Source organism: Antechinus flavipes, chromosome 6 (genome assembly GCF_016432865.1).
Source record: "Antechinus flavipes isolate AdamAnt ecotype Samford, QLD, Australia chromosome 6, AdamAnt_v2, whole genome shotgun sequence".
NCBI lineage: Eukaryota > Metazoa > Chordata > Mammalia > Dasyuromorphia > Dasyuridae > Antechinus > Antechinus flavipes.
In genome coordinates, this window is record NC_067403.1 from 190051331 (window position 1) to 190067001 (window position 15671).

At 35.1% G+C, this 15671-nt stretch overlaps 1 protein-coding gene across 2 annotated transcripts in view; it reads right to left on the minus strand.

The window, feature by feature from the left end:
- AFAP1 (actin filament associated protein 1) overlaps positions 1-15671 on the minus strand; it is a 233552-nt gene that overhangs the window by 128970 nt on the left and 88911 nt on the right. For both annotated transcript variants that reach the window (XM_051965564.1, XM_051965563.1), the window contains exon 4: positions 3049-3157. In XM_051965564.1, the coding sequence (XP_051821524.1) occupies positions 3049-3157 (109 nt within the window). The remainder of the gene's footprint in view (positions 1-3048; positions 3158-15671) is intronic.

A 15671-nucleotide genomic window follows, 5' to 3' on the forward strand; every position in this document is an offset into this window, starting at 1 on the left:
TGTACTTATGTAAGAACCTGCCATTAAGCCTGTTGGGGACTATCTTAACAATCTACTTCCATGTCAATGGAATCCAACAATGGGAGGCTGCCACAACTCATGCAAAAACTGAAATGCCATCAGAGATTATTGATCACAGATCAATGAACTCCAGGAGAATGCTTGTTCTGAAAGATTTGGGATCTTATTTAGTCTGTTCGACTTTTCGTGTGAAATGAAAAGATGTGTGTTGACTAAAAGAGCCTGCTGAGAGTTATTAGATAGCAATAGGGGTAATTATCTTATCAATGTTACTGCTTTGGTATAGATGTCCCCACGGCATCTGTGAGACATGGAATCAGAATACCAAGTTATTCCACTTCATGTTCAACTTGTCATTGTTTTATTTTCAATCCAGAATAAGATCTGCCAAGAACAATTCTACTGATCGATTCTCCAACACATGAGAGCAATACAACATATCTGATCTTTCTGAACCCTCAGTTTTCTCATCTGTAAAATGTAGAAACAATACCAGAACATATGCCTCATAGGTTATTTGCATTCTTTCAACTCCACAATGTTACACAAGTGTCAATTATTATTATTATTATTGTTAATGTTATAATGAATAAAAGTCATAATAATAAAGCAATGTGAAGAAGCCACCAGTAAAGGTGCAATAGCACTGTAATCACCTGATACATACCAAAGAAAGATAAATAGATATTCCTTCATTACTGTATAATTTACTTTTAAAATTAATAGGTAGAAAGCAGTTTAAATTAGGAGAAAATATAAATTTCAGTTTAATTTTTAAAGGAATTGTGTTATCGCCTCAATTTCTTAAAGGATGTTGAAATTAGTCTGAAAATGAATTGTTGGTCTAACAATTAATGAATTTATGTCAGTTGTATGTGTGATGAGGAGGAAGGGCAGTAGAGTTAAAAAAAAAAAAAACTACCTATTCCGGAGTCAGAGACTGCAAATTCAAATATTCTTTCTTTTTCTTATTATCTCAATGACATTTGCACAAGTCACTTGTTTGGTTCTTAATTTCCTTCCACGTAAAAAGTGACATCAGATTACATATGCTGAGGTCTCCTTCAGTTCTGAGCAAATGATCTAGTAATAACTGCAAATTCTGGGCCAGCTAAGCGGTGCAGTAGATAGAATGCTCAGGATAGAGTCAGGAAGACCTAAGTTCAAATCCATTTTTCAGATGTTCGACACATACTAGTTGTGTGACCTTGAGCAAATAACTTAACCCTCATTACCTGGCCAAAAAATAAATAAGTAAATAGATTCTGATGATACTGGGGTTCAAAAATATCAACTGTACAAATAGAAGATGCAAAAAGGTATAGCTGGACACCACACACATAATACAATACCAAGTTCCTGGAGGATATTACCCTTATCTTACTTATTTTTTTTATATCTCCCAAAGCACTTAGGGTGAATAACAATAACACTATTAAAAATAATTCATTTACAAAGCATTTTTAAGTTTACAAAGTGTTTCCCAAAAGTTCTATGAGACAAACAATAAAGATATGATTTTCTGCATTTTACAGAAGACAAAAATAATACTTGAAAGGTTAAGTTATTTGTCCATATTCATGTGGCTTTTAAGTAGCAGGAGCAGTTTATACTGAGGTCTAATGACTCATGTCCAGTACATTTTCTGTTATAATATACTCTCTCTTACCACAATGCCTTATATAGTGTGGTGCTATGGAAAGCCCATTAGATTTGGAATGAAAGGACCTGCCTTTTCAATTTACCACCTATCTTGAGTCTCAGTTGTTATTATTCAGTTGTTTCAGTCACGTCCAACTATTCATGACCCCATTTCTTGGTAAAGATGCTAGAATGCTTTGCTATTTCCTTCTCCAGTTCATTGTACAGATAAAGAAATTGAGGCAAACATTAAGTAAAGACATGTCCAGATCTGAGTAAGTAGCTGAAGTCTGATTTGAACTCAGGAAGATGAGTTTTCCTGATTCCAAGGCCAGTGCTCTATCTTTTTTATCACCTAGCTATCCAAGCCTCAGTTACCTTCTCTGTCAAGTGAGAGTATAGTACTAAATGAACTCAAAATTTCCTTGCAGATTAAAATCTATGACCCTATTATTTGCTGGAAGCACACATGTAATTTTAAATAACATTTGTTGAACTGAACCAAATCTCAGAGCTTAGCTTAGAATCTCCAATTTAGCTTTCTCAGAATCATAAAAAAAAATTCTTTTTTTTCCTTTCTTTCTTTATTAAAGTTTTTCTTTTATTTATAAAACATATGCACGGGTAATTTTTCAATCCTGACCCTTGCAAAACTATCTGTTTTATATTTTCCCCTCCTTCACCCCACTCCCTCCCCTAGAAGGCAGGCAGTCCAATACATGTTTAATATGCTAAAATATATGTTAAACCCAATGTATGTATTCATATTTATACAGTTATGTTGCTGAACAAGAAAAATAGGATCAAGAAGAAAAGAAAAAAAAAAGCCTGAGGAAAAAAACAAAATGCAAGTGAACAACAGAAAGAGTGAATATGTTATGCTGTAATCCACACTCAGTCCCCACAGTCGTTTCTCTGGGTATAGATGGTTCTCTTCGTCATTGAACAATTGGAAGTGGTTTGAATCATCTCATTGTTGAAGAAAGCCATGTCTATCAGAATTGATCATCAAATAGTCTTCTTGTAACCAAATCACAAAAATTTTCTAAGTTTAGAAAGGTTTTCTTTACCAGACCAAGAATTCCTTCTATATCATCTATCCTCTGCTCAACGACCCCTAGCAAGAAGTAATTCAGTACCTCCCTAAAAATACTTCTATTGGGATAGCTCTGTTGGAAAGTTTCCCATAATTTTTTCTGCTGTGAACTTCTCTAATAACATCACCCATATGAATTTTAAGGCATAATCTGAGATCATAGTATTTTATGTTACAAGGAATATCAGTGATTTCTCCTAATCTATCATTTTTATTTTACAGATAAGGCAACAAACAAATCCCAGTTCCTTCTTAAAACTCCCTGCCTTTTCCAGGGCAATGTTACTCACTTGAAGTGATATACTCAGGAGCTTTTCCAGGACTCAGTGGTACAGCTTCTTCATAGTAGCCTTCTGGGAGAGAAGATGTTGGTAATGGTGGAGGTCCACTGTCTGGTGGCTAAAGGATAAAAACAGAGTCAGAGATCACTATAAAGTGCACTCATAAATCAATCATGTCAGTGGAATTCAATATTCATCAAGGCATTGGCAGTGATAAAATTCATCCCTCCTGCCTACCTTGATAATATTCTGTTAATTCATTAGCTGCTTCTTAAGAACTCTTAGGACTGCTCTTGGTTGAGGGTTTTTTGTTTGATTTTTTTTTTTTGCTTTTCTTTGCCTCCTCAGAAATTATCAATGTGTGTGGTACATAGCAAATACTTAATACTTTTTGACTTGAATATGAAAGATTTATTAAATTCATGAGCTTTCTGGTATTCTTCACCTTTTTATTAATCTTATATTACAAAGATTTGATAGATTAAAATAACAACAATAAAAAATCAACCACCTGTTTACAATTCATAATGCAGGCTCCCAGAATTAGAAGGTAGTTTTAAAGGTCAATGAATTGAAAGGATAAGATCATATAGTTTATGTTGATCCTTTTCCCTTTTTTATGATCTCCTTGGGATACAGACCCAGTAGTAGTAGTATTTCTGGATCAAAGGGTATACACAGTTTAATAGCTCTTTTTAGCATAGTTCCAAGATGCATTCCAGAATGGTTGGATCAGTTCACAACTCCACCAATAATGCATTAGTCTTCCAGTTTCCCACATTTATTTTTTCCAACATTTGTTATTTTCTTTTTCTGTCATTTTGTTCAATCTGATAAGTGCAAGGTGATATCTCACAGTTGTTTTAATCAATAGTGATTTAGAGCATTTTTACATGACAATAGATAGCTTTCATTAATTTATTTGAAATTTGACTGTTTATATCTTTCATCATTTCTTAATTGAGGAATGGCTTGTATTCTTACAAATTAGACTCAGTTCTCTATATATTTTAGAAATAAACCTTTACCAAGACCATCTAGTTCAAACCCCTCATTTGAAGAAAATGAGGTTCAAAGCAGGAAGATATCTGGCCCATGTCATGGTCACATGGATAAAAAGTGATAGAGTCAAAAGTTGAATCCAGGTTTTCTGGCCCCAGAAAAAGTATTTCCTTACTACAATAATGGGTCTCTTGCTTCTCTAAGAACAATGAAGTGCTGGTTACAGAATAAAGTAGGCGACTGGATGGCACTGTCAGGAACAATCCAGTTGTATCCCAGCAAACTTCAAAGGGAGACAAGGCAGAGGTGAGAGGCCAAGAGATCCACTGGGAACTACTTAGAGAATGATAAGTATATTCCTCCTACCACTCTAAGACTGCTTATCTAGACAAGAGCAGTAGCCACACTGATACTGCAGGCTCTTGTTGGTTTTCCTCAGATCACACCCCCAGAACGACCTCATGGGGGACAGGTAGTTTGAAAATAATTATCTGTTTTTCATTAAAATCCCAAAAATAGAGATACCACTATCTCCTCCTCCAAAAACCTCTCCTGAGACACTGAATTCACAAAAAAATCCCTTTACGATGGCCTGCCTTCCCCCACTGGAAGTCAGTCCTTAGTCAGAGAAGTGATAACTCTGTGTCCAACATCTGCATGAGATTTTTTTCCTATATTTAAAGACAGTAATCTCTCTTCCACCCCGGTTTTCTATTCCCCAGGCAGTGCAGAACTCCAATTCCTTTGGACTCTCCTCATAGGGCCCCTTTCCCAGTCCTTTAATCATCATATTTTTCTCCTCTGGCCTAGCTCCAGGCCCTCCACATCTCCCTCAAATATGAAGTCCAAAATGGTTCAGGATACACTATGGTCAGCATTGGGCAGGACTCTATTGGAGGCAGGTCACCTATTAAATAGTCTTGTTTATACAACAGGAAAGTCATATGGTTCAAGTGATATTCATTTTCATAGCATTTTAGGGCTTATTACATAATTCCCTCATAAGGGAAGCAGAAGTAATGAAACATGCCTCCTTGATCTAAAAATGGGAGACAACTGTGGAATATTTATTTCTGATATTTTTCTCCAATTCTAATTGCTACTCGCCTTCCATTTATCTCCCACTAATAGATACAAAAACTGAGGCCCCCAAAAATCAAGATGCCAAATGCCATATAACTAGTAATGATAATAATAATAAGACCACAATAGCAGCTTACAGTTTTGTTCTTGTTCAATCATTTTCAGTCATGTTTGACTCTTCATGATTTTATTTGAGATTTTCTTAGCAAAGATATTGAGAGTGTTGCCATTTCCTTCTCCAGATCATTTTTACAGATGAGGGAATTGAGACAAACAGGATTAAGTGACTTGACCAAGGTCACACAGCTAATAAGTGTTTGAATCCTGATTTAAACCAGGAAGATGACTTCCTGACTTCCGGCCCAGTGTTCTATGTACTGTGACACTTACCTTTCCAGTTAATATTTATTTAATACTTCTTATGTACCAGATACTAGGTTTTACAGTTATTTAGAATTAATATTTCATTTGATTCTCACAACAACCCAGGGAATTAGGTGCTATTATTATCTTCACATTATAGCCAAGGAAACTCAGGCAAATAGAGACTAAGAATGGACCATAGCTGGGATTATAACCCATGTCTCTTGATTCCAAAACTAATATTCTTTCCATTAAGCCAGAATAAATCTCTAAATCAATTAATGAGAAAGAATAAGCTTTCACAATTTTTGGAATTGAAATAGCCTCATTGTTCATATAAATAGCTAGTCATGTAAATAGAATTCATACAAATGATGATTGAAAAAAACTAACATTAATATAGTGCTCAGGGGCAGAGAGAGCAAGAGAGAAAGAGAGAGAGAAAGAGAGAGAGCGCGCTTATGTTGGCAACCCACTTTCCAAATATTAATTCATTTAACCCCAAAACAGCACTGGGAGGTAGGTGATATTATTATCCCCATTTTACAAATGAGTAAACTGAGGTAGCCAATGATTAATTGTCTAGTGTTTCAGATCAGATTTGACTTCAAGTATTCCTGACTAGTGCATAATATATTGCACCATTTAGTTATCTATAATGATGGCCAATTGCCTTTAATACAGTCTACTATAGGAAGAGAAAAGATAAATGAGACACAGAGCCCATTTGAATATAGTAACTTTGCTGATAGCTCATCAGTATCTGGTAAATGTGGAAGAAAGAGGATTTGATTTGTGACCAATGAGCCTGTAAAATTTCTATGCCGTGAGGTTACAGATTGATTGGATGACCACTCCTCTGAATGAGAAAGTGTTGTCTTGTTTTTCTCCTAATGCCAAGATTCTATGATTCCCAAGATATTTATAATATAATTAGTTGGCTAATTAATGTGATCTCAAAGGCACTGCTTTATCTGATTTGATCCTCACAACAAAATTTAAAAGATAGAATATTATAGCTATTATTGCTCTCATTTAATAGGTAAGGAAAAAAAGACTAATAGATAAAGGCCATAAATGGCAGTGCTAAGATTTAAATTTAGGGCTTCAAATTAGAAATTAGAAACTACCAACCATTACAATCCTCACATCATTATAATCACTATGATGTTATTGTTTTGTGGTCCCTTTCACCTCTGATCTTCCCTTTCCATTTTCTTCTGTAACCTTAAACATGAATCCATCTGTATTCATCAGCTGAACGCTATGCTTGAATTTATCATTAGTGTGTTTTCCTTGATTTAGCACATGAAGCAAAAATCAGTAATATTTTTTTCTTAAAAAACTTGAATTTGACCATAAGGTTCTTAATCACTAAAAGAAAAATAAAGAATTTTAGTTTAGAGTGGGGTTTTGCAAGAAAAGCCTGACCTTTGCCTTTCCTTAAATCCAGACAGAATGGAGACAAATGACAAAGCACAAATTACTAAATTATCTTTGTATTAACTGACAGATTTTTTTTTAATGTCAAGATAATGTTAACATGGAGATCAAATGTGTTCTGCTTTAAAAAAAAAAAAGCTATTACTTTGTGGTGACCTCTTTTAAGGTTAACATGTGTTCTAAGAAGAAGCTAGTTTCTTAAGAAATTTTTCTACTAGTAGTGGTTAGTGGATCCTTTTATTTAATCTCAAAATGATGTTTGTGGTTTTAAAAGCCTCCTTTTCATTCACTCAACAATCATTTATTAAAGGTCTATTACATGCTGAGCTTTGTACTTGGCACTAAAGATAAAAAGGAAAAAAGAAAAAAAATTGAAACTATTTATCCTTAAGGAGCATACATTTTATAGAGATGGATAGAACATGGATAGTTACGAGGAAATTCAAAATATATGCACACAGAATAATTTCTAGGGGAGGGAGATGAAAGTAGTCATTAAGATTGGGGAACAAATCAGAAATGACTGTTCCACAATTGCCTCCTATATCCTGATCAAGAAAAGATATTTCATCATCCTTTGACTAGATGAAAAAGCATTCCAAGATCCCAAGCCATTCTTGTTGACAAAGTAGAAAGAAGTAATCTAAATAGTAGTCACGTTAAGTAAATTAGGATTTGGTTAGGTGTGGAACCAAAAGCGGTCATAGATGGCTCCTTATCAACATAGGAGGAAGATTTCTGGCTGAGTGACCCAGAGATGCAGTGTCCTCTGTTATTTAGTATTTTTGTCAATGAAATGGTCACAAGCAAAGATTAGTATATTTTTTAAAGTTTATATATTTCACAAAGTTGGGAGGGATAGCTATTTATGCCAAATTGAATAATATGTAATAGAAAAAAAATATGGTCACTGAAATAAATGCAAAATTTCACAGTTGAATTCAAGACATTAACTTCACGAGTGCAAGATGAGGGGCAGCCAGGTGTTATGGTGAATAGAGCACCAGCCTTGGATTCAGGAGATCTGAGTTCAAATCTTGTCTCACTCACTGTGTGATCCTGAGCAAATCACTTAACCCCAAATGCCTCAAAAAAACAAACGTGCAAGTGATGAATTAGGTGAAATCAGATGAGATTTTAGACTAAGTGAGATTAGAAAATGATTCATTTGCAAAGGATCCAGAGGTTTCCATGGGCTGTCAGTTCCACATGAGTCAAAAGTATGATAAAGCAATCCAAAAAACTAAAGTAATTCTGGGCTGCATTAATAGAAGGATCAGGAGGATGAATACTACACTCTGGTCAAACTAACTCTAGAGCACTGTATTCAGTTCCAAGCTCCTAATTTCAGAAAGGTCTTTGAATAACTAGATACCAATCACAGGAGAATGACCAGGATCAAAAATGACCTTGTGATCATGTTATTTGAGAATTGGTTGAAAGAACTGAGCATGTTGCTTTAGAGAAGATGAGATGTGAAAGGTAAGATAATTTTCCTATAAGGTTAAATTTGATTAAATTAACTGAGGGAAAAACCACAAGCAATGGATAGAGGTTAAAGAATCTAATACTACATATATATTCCAAGGAAGACATTGATAAAAATTAGAAAAAAGTTGTCGAATCCACCAAACTATACGGAGCAGTACTTTCTGTGATGGTAAAGAAATAGAAACATAGGAGTTGTCCATCAGTCAAGGAATGGCTATAGAAACTGTACTTGAATGGGATTGAATATTATGACAAATGCAGAGAAGCAGAGAAAAAATGACAGGATCTGATACAGAAACATGAAAATAATACACATACGACAACTGCAATAACATAAATGGAAAAAACACCACAAAACAACCAAAAATGAATATAACAAAATTACACAGAATAAGAAGCATGAAGACATGCATCCCAGTTCCCTTCTTTGCAGGGAGAGTTCTATAGGAATGCAGCACTATACAGATTTGTGGAATTTTTCTCTAGTAATAAAGCTTTGCTGATGTTTTTCTCTTCTTTCCCTTTTTCTTGAAAAATATTTCTGACATATAATGGCTTCCTGGGAAAAAGGAAATAGAGGGAAATTGGGAGAAATGTTGGCAATATAAAAATAAAAGATATCAATAAAACTTATTTTAAAAATAAAGCAAGATTCTCATAAATGAAACCTCCAAAAAGTGACAGAGAAACAAATTTAGGCTTAATGTAATAGAAAACTTCCTAACAGTTTGAGCTATACAGAAGTAGAAGAGATTATCTTGGGAAGTAAGCAACTCCTCCTTCATAGAGGGTTTCAAGCAAAATTTGATTAATCATTTCATAGATATGGAAAATGAGTGGGGAGTGGGGAGAGAGAGACGAGAGGAATGATTGTTCAGGTATGAGTTAGCTACTTAGGTCCCTTTCAACTCCAGATCCAGTTCTGTGACTAGCTGCTTTTCAAGCAGTTTCTTTCTTTCCCTCCTTGTCTTCTTCTCCTTGAATCCAGGTCTTCTTGGATGGAAGTTTTTGCACAACATCTTATTCTCTCACTACCTAGATAAATGTCAGAAATATTCTTCTTTTAAGATTGTTATTCTGCATACATTGAGGTAGGAAGGAGCAGAAGAAAAAGGAAATGAAACCCAAATGGTGCTTGTCTGGATGAGCCCCCTTTGGTGCACCGGCTGCTTCACAGAGTTGGGTGGGAGGATATGAACAGCCAAAATCAACACAGATGGAATCCATTTTGGAAATGAACTGGGTCTCAATTTTTGAAATGCTCTCTCAGCACTTGCCTCTGACTCTGTACAATCAGCGTGGTAGATGTATGACTTTGGGTCTGAAATGAAAATACGAACTTTCTGAAAAGTACAGGTCTCTCTTCCAAAGAACATTTCTATAATCCAAGTACATTTTTTTCTTTTGGTCTATTTTAGTCTCTCTTTTTAGAGGCAAGGTAGCTTATAACTGAATATGCAAATATCTAAATTGATGAATGACATGGTTAGGAGAGTTCTAAATCTCCCTAATCCATCAACCTTTCCCAAAGCATCATTGAAAGATAATTTTGCCTCATGGTATAAAAAACCAATCCAATACTTTCTTTGACAGTCCTCTTCTGAATCAAGTACCTGTCTAAGAAAAAAGAAAGAAAATAAATAGGAAGAAGAAATGAAAGAGAGCAAGAAGGAGGAAGAATGAGGAAGGAGAAGAGCAGATAGAGAAGGAAATGGTGGAGAAGGGAGGAAGGAAGGCTTTTTGACATGATATTAAGTCCTTGAATTAATCAAGGTATTTCATGAGCACTCACTATAGAGATGAGAGGCATTATGATATAGAGAGGACACATTTCAAAGTCAAAGACCTGCCACATACTGACTAGGCAAGCCTGAAAAAAAGTTAGTTCAGTCCTTTAAGGCTATCTGTTCATCCATAAAATGGGAATAATGATATCTGAATTACTTCCCCCACACTATGTTTGTGGAGCTTAAATGAACATAGTACATAAAGTGGTTCTACAAATGAAATTTCCTTTTGTTATCATCATGCCCATGGTCACATGGGATCAGCTAGGTGCAGAGTCAGGTTATGAGCTCAAGTATCCTGAGAACAGGTATGATGTTAACTCACTACAATATAATTGATTTGGTGAGACCACATCTGGAAATTTATGGGGCCTCATGCTTTAAGAAGGCTAATACTCAAATAAAGCAAATATTCTCTCTCATACTCTTTCTTTCTCTTCTCTCCTCTCTCTCTCTCTCTCTCTCTCTCTCTCTCTCTCTCTCTCTCTCATACACACACACACACACACACACACACACACACACACACACACATTCAGTCTAGGGTCATGGAAAGAACCCTGAATTTGTGGTAAGAGGTCCCAGATTCTCCTCTTCCTGCTTGGGAGGCCATGGGTACCAAATCAATAAGAGAAACACATTTATGAAATTCTTTAAGACTTACAAAATGCTTCAATCCCAAGAACTTTGTGAAGAAGACAGTACAAGTATCCAAGTATTATCATTTCCATCTTAAGGTTTAACAATACAAGACTTAGAGAGGACAAATGATCACACACTTAAGTGATTAAGTCCCTAATTATCAAGACATCAGGGTCCAAGCTTTTCCATTCCATCCTGCTGCTTCTCACTCTCTCCACACTTTGCTTTAATTATATGAAAAATGAAAGGAGTGGAACTGGTTGCTCACTTAGACTTCTTTCATATATGTGTGTGTGTGTGTGTGTGTGTGTGTATACAACATATACATATATAATATTTTATTATTCCCCAATTACATGTTAAAACATTTTTAAACTTTTTTCCCCTCACTGAGACTTCAAAAGTCATTCTAACTCTAAATTCTATGATTTTATACTTTCTTGTGCCTTCAAACAAGCACATAATCCTCAGAATGTTCCTAAAATTACTTTTAGGGAAACCAACAGGAAGGTAAAAGCCTCTCCTTCTGCACTTTTACCCCCATTTACCGCATACAGGTATAAATGGGTACTAATCAGGATTCTGAATCCACTGTCCTAAAATAGGCATGTTGTGAAAATGTTGTGTAGAATTCTGAGATCCAGGATGATGCTTGTAATGTAGTAGGGCAAAAGACCAGGGTTAGACAGTCTGGGTTCAAGTCTTCACACTGGGGTTCAGTTTCCTCAATTGTAAAATGGAGATTATACTTATTACCCCAAAAGGAAGTAAAAAAAAGCAATTTACAATCTTAAAGAAATGAATCAAGATTCAACAACATTTCCAAGACAGAGCAGTTTTAAGTTGTTTTGAGTGAGTATTCATCAGAGGATGCCCTTTTGAGGATGGGGTCCAGGCAGAAAGTAGAAGGAGGAGAAGCCCAGACTTTGGCAACAAGTTAGAAAGGGGAATTTCTATTGCCACTGGGCCATGGAGCTAAGGCAGCTGTTCTGCCATAGTCTTTCATCTGTGAAACACCCATCTAGAATCTGTGGTCAGTCCCTGTGCCTCCAATGGTAATATCACTGAAGCTTCATCACAATTTAGGTTAGGATGGAGTCAAGTAAAACTGGAGAAATGTCAGCAGAGTTCACTGTATACTTGCCAACCTTATGTGCTCTAAATCAAATACAAACATTTCCACCCATAAACTCAGAGCCCCTTTGCTGAAATGCAAGGACAGAAATCAAGTTTTTAAAAAAGAAAATGTTGAATGGAGAGATGAATGGAAGGATGGGAAGCAGTGAGGTACAGTAGAAAGAGTGCTAGTTATGTATTTACTGGGTTTTATGTATTTATTTATTACTGATATGATCTTGGGCACACTGAACCACTCTAAGATTCAGCTTCCTCATCCATAAAATGAGTCCAAAATCTCTAAAGTCCCTAAAAATCTCTAAAGTCTCTTTCAGCCCTAAATCTAGGATCTTAAGACCCTATCTACAAGCTAGTATGCTTATCCCAGAGAGCTAAGAAATAATAAATCACACTCATTCTGAGGTAGGCACCAGCCAGTGGAATTGAGTATTATTTTAAAAATTGGAAAGAAAGGAGATGTTTTCAAGGAAGGATTCAAAATGTAGAGTAATTGAATATAGGAAATGATTCTTAAATTTTTATGACTTTGTATAACTAACACAGTGAAGTGTCTTGCATATAACAGAAATAGTCAATAATTGTTGAATTAAATTTAATATTTCTTATTCTGATCTTTTGACATTCTTATTAGTACTGGCTCTAAAACTACCTAATAATTTTGGAATAGACTCGCTTTTTATGATTCTTCTGCCATCTAAGTTTTCTATAATTGACAAGTCATGAAAATGTTTACTGTAAAATTCTGAGGTCCAGGATGATGCTTGTGGTGTAGTAAGATAACATGACATCAGGTAGCTTAGATCTCAGTTTCCTCCTTTGGAAAATCAGGCTAATATTTGATATGCTGCAAAAGTGGCATTTATTGTGTGATATCTACTAAGGATAACGAGAAGGACTAGAAATATGTTTCACTGGAATAGATAATAAGAGGAGGAAGGTCCCTCTACCAATGTAGATCAGCACTTTTTCAGAGAATGGCCTAGAGCACCAAGACCTTAAACAATTGAGTCAGGATCCTATAGCTAGTCTAGATTTGAGCCAAGATCTTCTTACTTCCTAGCTCTCTATCTGTTCGAGTGAAAAGATATATAACATGTTCGGTAATCATAAAATATCATAATAATAAGTCACCATGAAAGGATGAATACAAGACCATAAAAGAAAAAGTGGCCCGTTTCCAAGATTTCTTAGGCAATTTTAGAACCAATATTAATAAAATTGTCAAAGGCTCAAAATAAGAAATATTAAATTCAACTCAACAATTATTGACTATTTCTGTCACATGAAAGATATTATTTGGTGGGCAAAGCCAAAAATCACATAAGTGAATTCCAAGGATGCAAAAAGCTAAAGAGTTTTAAAATCTAGTGCTTATTCCTCAAGTCCTGATTCTTCTATTTTACTCTTTCTCATCTCTCATAATAAATTATTCTGTCCTATGAATTGCTCTCTTCTCCACAACATACGCCAAGTCTGTTCTTTCTCCTCTATTCCCATCACCATCTTTGTATGGTGCTTCCTTATTAACTTTGTAGAATATTTTAATTGTCTCCTTAATCAAAACTTAAGATACTTAGCTGGGTAACTAGGTGGTGTGGTGGATAGAGTGCTAAGCCAGAGCTCAGGAGGACCTTTGAGTTCAAATTCAGTCTCAGACATGTCCCAGTTGTACGAATGCAGGCAAAAATCACTTAACATTATTTGTTTCCATTTCTCATCTATAAAATGAGCTGAAAAAGGAAATGAAAAATCCTTTAGTATCTTTGCTAAGAAAATCCCAAACGAGGTTACAGAGAATCAGACACAATTGAAATGGCTCGCTAACAACAAAGATTCTCAATCCTCTTTTTCTATTCTATTCTCTAATCTCTATCAGGTTATTCTTTCTTTTATAAACATTTAGTCAAGTTATTCCTTTGGTCAAAAACCTTCAATAGCTCCCTGCTGAATACCAAGAATCAAATCAATCTCTCTGCCTGATTTTTCAAGGCCCAAAATAATTTGATGTTATCTTACCTCTGGACAAATCAGGTGGTAGAGTAGATAAAATGCCAGGCCTGGAATCAGAAAGATTCCTATTCCTGAGCGCAAATCAGGTCTCAGACATTTTATAGCTGTGTGATCTTGGACATATCACTTAACTCTGCTTTCTTCAGTTTCTCATCTATACAATGAGATGCAGAAGGAAATGGCAAACCACTTGAGTATCTTTGCTAAGAAAATCCCAAATACTACAAAGGGTTGGACATGACAGAAAGAACTGAACAATAAGTAGAAGGAAAGAGCTTTGAAAGTCTTAATAGAGAGAATGTACCTATGTGACTTTAGTGGGGTAGAGAATTCTCAGTTTAGCCAGCCAAAAGTCAATAAGTATTTATTAAGTGTGGGTAGCTAGGTGGTACAGTGAATAGAGCATTGGGTTTGGAATCAAAAAGAACCAACTTTCTGAATTTAAATTGTGTCCTCAAATACTTACTAGTGGTGTAACCCTGGGAAAGTCATTTAATCCTGTTTGCCTCAGTTTCTTCATTTGTTAAATGACTTGGGGAAGGAAACAGTAAGCCACTCCAAGATCTTTGCCAAGAAAACCCTAAATGAAATCACAACAATTCGACCAAAGAACTCTCTTACCTTTCTAACCTTATTTCATCTGTCTATCATGCACTAAAAGCTTCAACTATACTTTGTTTCTTAAACGTACCCTTGTCCTTTACTACTTTCAGAGTCTGTTCACAATATTGTTTTTAAGTAAAATATTTCTTCATTCTTTACCAAAAAAAGAAAAGACAATTGTCTAAAAACAAAATCTCAGCCTAGGTAATCAGTACCAGTGTAAGCTTGGATCTTAGTTCACTACCTTTAAAATGAAGAACTTGGATCTTCAAAGACCTGGATCTCTAAAGTAGTTCCAAGATGTAAAACTCACAATCCTTTGATGATATGAAATGCTAATATGAAAAGTTACTTCTTCATACTCATAAGATTTTTCTGATAACCATAGAAGCTAACAACCCTTTCTCCTACAGTCTCATACAGCATGTGGCTTTGGACTTCTCCAAAGCATTTACCAAGTATTATCTTGTGATATAGATTTTTTTGTGTTTCTCTTATCTCCCCCCATTAAACTTATCATTTTTCAGACTTAACTGTTTCAGCAGTTATAAGCAGCATCATTTTTTTTTGTACTTATGGTCTATAATCTCAGAGGCTTCCTCAACTCTTTTCATCAACAAGGCTCTTCTTGCCAAAATAATTTTCCTGAGCTACACATCTGATCAGATTGCTCTCCTATTCAAAAATCTTTAACTGCTCTCTACTGCTTCTCTAGTAAATATAAACTAATCCTCTAATCCTTTTTAAACATTTTTGCAATCAAGTTCGAATGGTCCTTTTCAACCTTATTTTATAATGCTCTACTTCATGCATTTCACATTCAAGTTAAACTGGCCGGCTGGCTGCTTCGAAATTTGACATTCTTTCTTTTTTTATTTTTTAAATTTTTATTTTTAATTTGTATTTACATGTTAGTCACACTGTAAAAGAAAACACAGATTTTTAAAAAATGAAGTGAAAAAATGTTTCTATCTGTATTCAGAATCTATTAATTCTTTTTTCAAAGGATGGATAGTATTTGTCATAAATCCTTCAAAGTTGTCTTGGATTGTTGTATCACTGAGAATAGCT